The 6,191-nt window shown below is 36.6% G+C and overlaps 1 protein-coding gene across 1 annotated transcript; it reads left to right on the forward strand.

The window, feature by feature from the left end:
* Positions 1-453: 453 nt before the first annotated feature.
* On the forward strand, positions 454-5,005 carry LOC112529723 (putative disease resistance protein At3g14460). The gene is given in 5 exon segments (XM_025141096.1): positions 454-604; positions 607-2,136; positions 2,139-2,585; positions 2,588-4,338; positions 4,933-5,005. Coding segments are annotated over 4 exon segments (3,873 nt in total). The 3' UTR covers positions 4,333-4,338; positions 4,933-5,005.
* The last annotated feature ends 1,186 nt before the right edge of the window (positions 5,006-6,191 follow it).

Below are 6,191 nucleotides of genomic sequence, written 5' to 3' on the forward strand. Positions count from 1 at the left end.
AACCACAACTGATGATCACATGCACTATAAATCACAAACTTACAGATGGTCATCAAGGTCATGTCCGTTGCACCAATCCATCCGAGGGACGTTTAGATCCTTGGATCGGAAAAAAAATCCATCGAAAATATTTAAATATAAGACTCAAAACAGAATTCAAATAAGCTATCAGTAAATAAAAGTAGCTCTAACTTGGTATTTCGTAAATTTCTATAATATTCGTTAAACTACTTTATTATATTTAATCAAGTGTGTTTTATAGGAATAAGTTGCAACTTGCAACTGTGGGTTCCACGTATTGTGATTTATTGTCATCATGTAATTATTTACTTCATCTTGAAAAATATACAATATTGGCATGTTGACCAAAATAATGGATATGATCATTATAAAAGAATGGTTGATACTGTATTTTGTGTGCATCCATCTATCTACTACTCTCTTAGCTAAATAATGGCTGAGATCCTACTTTCTCCCATCCTTCAAGTGCTCGCTGAAAAGTTGGGATCTGCTGCCTTTAAGAAACTTGCTCGTTATGCCCAAATTCACATCGAGGTGAACAAATGGGAGACATCATTAACCGACATCCAAGCTCTTCTTAATGATAGAAGGAAATAAGAGATGAATACATCAAAGGGTGGTTGAATCGTCTCCAGCATTTGACATACGACATAGACGATATACTCGACAATTTGGCAACTGATGCTATGCATCGCAAACTGATCGCAGAGGAACTGGGAGCCATCACAAGCAAGGTAAGAATGCTCATCCCAACTTGCTCCACTAGTTTTTCAGCAAATATTAGGATGCATGACAAGTTAAAAGATATTACCACCAAGTTACAAGATCTAGAGAAGGAAAAAGTCACTCTAGGTTTGAGTGTGATAAATGGGAGGCCAATAACTATGAGTAGAAACTACGAGACCTCCTTGCCAGATGCATCTGATACTGTTGGACGACAAGGTGAGAAAGAGGCGTTGCTCCACAAGTTGTTGCGGGAAGAAGCAGGTAAACAAAACTTTAATATCGTACCCATAGTTGGTATGGGCGGGGTAGGTAAAACCACTCTTGCCCGACTTCTTTACAATGAAACACAAGTGCAAAACCACTTCAAACTCAAGGCATGGGTTTGTGTTTCAGATGAGTTTGATATCTTCACTATAAGCAAAAGTATCTTTGGTTCAGTGACAGAGGAAAACAAGGAATTTGAAAATGTAAATCAAGTTCAAGAAGCTCTTAGAAAACAAGTTACGGATAAACGGTTTCTACTAGTTCTAGATGATGTGTGGAGTGAAAGCTATGAGGACTGGAATTCCCTTGTGCGCCCATTTCATGCAGGGGCTCTCGGAAGTAAAATTGTCATCACAACTCGGAAGCAGCAATTGCTCAGAGAGTTGGGTTGTGATAATTTAGAACATCTGCAAAGTCTATCGTACGATGATGCTCTATCTCTATTTTGTCAACATGCATTGGGTGTAAGTAACTTTGATTCACATCCAAATCTTAGACCATATGGTGAAGGTATTGTGAAAAAATGTGATGGCTTACCATTAGGTCTAAGAGTACTTGGAAGGTTATTGAGGACAAAAGCAGATGAAGTAGAGTGGAAGGAGTTGTTGAATGATGAGATATGGAGCCTACAGACGAGAGATGGAATTATTCCAGCTCTTAGACTAAGCTATCACGATCTTAGTGCATGCTTGAAGCGGTTATTTGCATATTGCTCTTTGTTCCCCAAGGACTATTTGTTTGAAAAGGAAGAGTTGATTTTATTGTGGATGTCAGAAGGGTTTTTGCACCACTCAAGGGAAAGCACGTCAACAGTTGAACGTTTGGGTCATAACTATTTTAAAGAGTTGTTATCAAGATCATTTTTTCAAAAAGCCCCTAACGAAGATTCATTGTTTGTGATGCATGACTTGATGAATGACTTGGCCACATCTGTTGCTGGAGAGTTTTTTTGGAGGTCTGAAGATGAGATGGAGAAGGGTGTTGGAATGGACACCTTGGAAAAGTACCGCCATCTTTCATTTGTTTGTGAGCGGTTTATAAGTGACAAGAAGCTTAAAGCATTTATAGGAGCCAAAAATTTGAGAACATTCTTAGCAGTATCATTTGGGCCATACGAAGAATGGGATGGTTCTTCATATCTAATAAGATTTTGGATGACTTACTTCATGAGTTTCCACTGTTAAGGGTCCTATCTTTGGCTTGTCTTCGTATAAGCGCGGTTCCAGAGTCAATCGGCAGTTTGAAGCATTTGCGTTATCTTAATTTAGGTCAAACTGGAATCGAATATCTACCGGAAAATGTCTGCAATCTATATAATTTACAAACTTTGATCGTTTTTGGATGTCATAAATTAACCAAGTTGGCCAACAGTTTCTCAAAGCTTACAAGTTTGCGTCATTTTGACATTAGATATACTCCACTTTTGAAGAAGATGCCCTCAGGGATTGGTGAGTTGAAAAACCTACAAACTCTATCCAAGATCACGATTGGAGGAGCGGATGAATTTCCACTAACCAAGCTTAAAGACTTGAAGAATCTCCATGAGATGATTTACATCAAAGGGCTTGACAAAGTGCAAATGCAATGCATGCACGGGAGGCGAACTTATTGCAAATGAGGCTTAGAGAGTTAGAGGTGAAATGGAGTGATGTATTTGATGGTTCTCGAGATGAAACGCTTGAAAACGTGGTCCTTGATGTGTTGAATCCCGGTAATGAAAATTTGGAAAAGCTTAATATTGTGTCATATGGGGGTATAAAGTTCCCAAACTGGGTTGGGGATAGCATGTTTGATCGGTTGACACATATATCAATACGTGGCTGTAAAAAATGCACATCTCTACCGCTACTTGGGCAGCTACCATCACTTAAGGAGTTATTTATTCAAGGCATGGATGGGGTGAAAGTTGTCGAATTGCAACGTCTAGCATTTCCTTCGCTTGAAATTCTCAGTTTTGAAGATATGCAGGGGTGGGAGGTATGGTCGTATAATGGTGGGGTTGTAGATCCAGTGTGTCCATGCCTTGGAACGCTTCGTATAAWGGGTTGTCCTAAATTGGTTGAAATCTCAGTTGAAGAACTACCTTCACTAAGGGATCTAGTAATAGATGAATGTAGTGATGGTGTGTTGAGAAGGCTAGTTCAAGTGGCTTCATCGATCACCAAGTTGAAAATAGTTTATATTTCAGGCCTAACCGATCAGTTGTGGGGAGGTGTTATGAAGCATCTTGGGGTGGTAGTTGAAGTAATAATCATGAGATGTAATGAAATAAGATACGTGTGGGAATCAGAAACAGAAACATGTAAGGTTCTTGTGAATTTAAGGAAGTTGGAGATAAGTGGTTGTAATAATTTGGTGAGATTAGGAGAGAAAGAAGAGGATAATTGTGGGAGCAAACTATCATCTCTTACGATGTTGGATATATCGTTTTGTGCTAGTATGGAGCATTGCAGTTGTTCAAATAGCATCAAGAGCTTGTCCATTTTGGGGTGTCATTCAATTACATCTATCTCCTTCCCAACTGGAGGGAAGAAGTAGCTCAAGTCATGTTCCATTTCTTACTGTAAGAAGCTATTGGAAAAGGAATTTGGAGGGGGAAGATCAGAGGAGACTATCAATGCAAACATGTGGATGCTTGATACTATAAGAATAAATGATTGGTCAAATCTGAAATCGGTCATGCGATTGAGTTGCTTCATTCACCTCAAAGAATTGGAAATAAGTGATTGTCCAAGTCTGGAGTCATTTCCTGATCATCAATTGCCGAATCTCACCTCGTTAACATATTTGAGGATAGAAAAGTGTCCAAGTATGGATGCTTCCTTTCCTCGTGGGCTTTGGCCTCCCAATTTGTGTCAACTTGGAATAGGAGGATTGAAGAAGCCWATGTCARAGTGGGGCCCACAGAACTTTCCAACTTCACTTATCCGCCTAAGTTTAGAATTGGAAGATGTGACTAGTTTTAGTGAATTGTCCCATCTTCTTCCTTCATCTCTTACTAGGCTTCGTATAGCAAATTTTGAGAAATTGGAATCTGTTTCAATGGGACTCCAACACCTCACCTCCCTCCAACATCTCAGCTTTGTTGATTGCCCAAAGATGAAACATCTGCCACAAACATTGTTGCCTTCACTTTTGAGTTTGTGGATCGATAACTGCCCAAATCTGGAAGAAAGGTGTAGCAGAAGAATAAGAAAAAGAGGCTCCTACCAGAATTATATCCCCACATGCATTAACCGGAGTAGAAGAGGCTCCTACTGGCCCCTCATCTCCCATATACCTCTCATCGATATAGAAAGAAGAATGAAATATCCAAGTTAATATGAGGTATGTCCTTCTATCATTCTGCCTTTCACTTGTTTAATTAGTTTTTATATGTTCTCTCATTCTGCATTTCACTTGTTTAATTAGTTTTATTTGCGGTTTGATATATATATATATATATATATAGAGAGAGAGAGAGAGAGAGAGAGAGAGGGAGGGAGGAACGATCAAATGCAAACCACCCAATTTGTACAAATCGTGCAAACCACCCCCATTCGTCGATTTCATTGTTTAATCTTATGAAATTTTTTCATGAAATTGTTTCATATATGGTTATGAAATTGTTTTATATAATAATTAATGAAACTGTTTCATGTATTTCTCTAAAATTAAAATAATGAAGATGATAATGTCCATGATTAACACCGTCCAGAATAAAAATGATTAATCAACCTCTCATAATTACAAAAAAATGAACAAAATGAAAAAATATGATTGGTTGAATGAGGATTGTACGGTTTGTACAAATAACGTGGTTTGCAAAGTAAAACCTCCTCTCTCTCTCTCTCTCTATATATATATATATATATATATATATACATATATATATATATATATATTGGCATATTAACAACAAACTTGTGTCTTCGTAATTAGTGATTTTTTCAACGATTCACTGGAATAAGGGAGGGCATCATTGAAGATAACAAGGCTAAATGCAGAGATATATGTTTTGTAAGTTATTCATAATTGTACGTAATATTGGGAACATGAAACTCTTAATTAACTTATTAATTAATTAGGTTTTATCACCTTCTTTAATTTCTCAATAGTTCATTATAATTAAAACGATGGAGCTGCATCACCATATATTTGTCCTTCTTTCTCAACTTATGATTCTTCATTGTTGCATTATTCTATGTACAACTCATCTCACACTTCATCACCACTTACAGCCAACCAATGAATGTGCAAACACAAATGGATGCAATTAATTTGGTAAACAGAAGCATCTGAGTATATATATATATATATATATATATATATATATATCTTTCAACAACTTTTGAAAAGAAAACTGCTCCCAAAGTTAAAACAAATTTTCTTGTTTACAAACAAAATGATAGTTAGAACTCCTTTTCTTGGTAGGTCTAGAACTATCAATGAAAATGATTCTACTGAAAATAATAGATCTCAAATGATTGGACAAGAAACTAGGCTAAATTTCTCTACCCTAGGAAATTTATTTGCTCGAAGATCTTCTAATACTTCAAGACTTGAAGATATGATTAATGTTGATAGAAGTATGCAACTTCTTAATCATAATCAGTTAGAAGCCTTCAATCCTACTAGACTTTATTCTACTGGGATGTTTGCAAGAAACTCTGGTCTTTTTAGACATCATAGTTTACAAATGCTTGCTGTACCTCAAGGAARAGTTGTTTCTATTAATTTAATGACTAGAGAAGCTAGTATTAGATTAAGACAAACCARCAGAACTACTCTACATTTTGGACTTTTAACTATTGCAGTTAAAGGATATCATAGAACCGGTGCAGGAACAAAAGCCTTGTTAGTCCTGATTGACAATAGATTTTCTAATCTTGATCAAGCTATTATAGGAACCATGGAAATCGATTTAAATAACAATATAGGTGTTGCTTATATTGCTCCTCAAAACTTTTCATTAAGTGTTAGTGATTTHTGTAAGCATGTTACCTTGCAAATCCAAACACTAGGATATGAAAACTTTATAGGAAGAAATATTGGAGTAGAAATTGTGTTTTTAGGAAGATTAACTGGAATAACTGGAAGTCAGTATAATGTTGATATTGACTCAATCATACAGACTTTGTCTTCTAGAGGAATACAAATGATACCCCCAGTCCACATTGATTCTCAAACCATTGCTGGAA

This window comes from Cynara cardunculus (genome assembly GCF_001531365.2).
Source record: "Cynara cardunculus var. scolymus isolate 2C chromosome LG 16, CcrdV1, whole genome shotgun sequence".
NCBI lineage: Eukaryota > Viridiplantae > Streptophyta > Magnoliopsida > Asterales > Asteraceae > Cynara > Cynara cardunculus.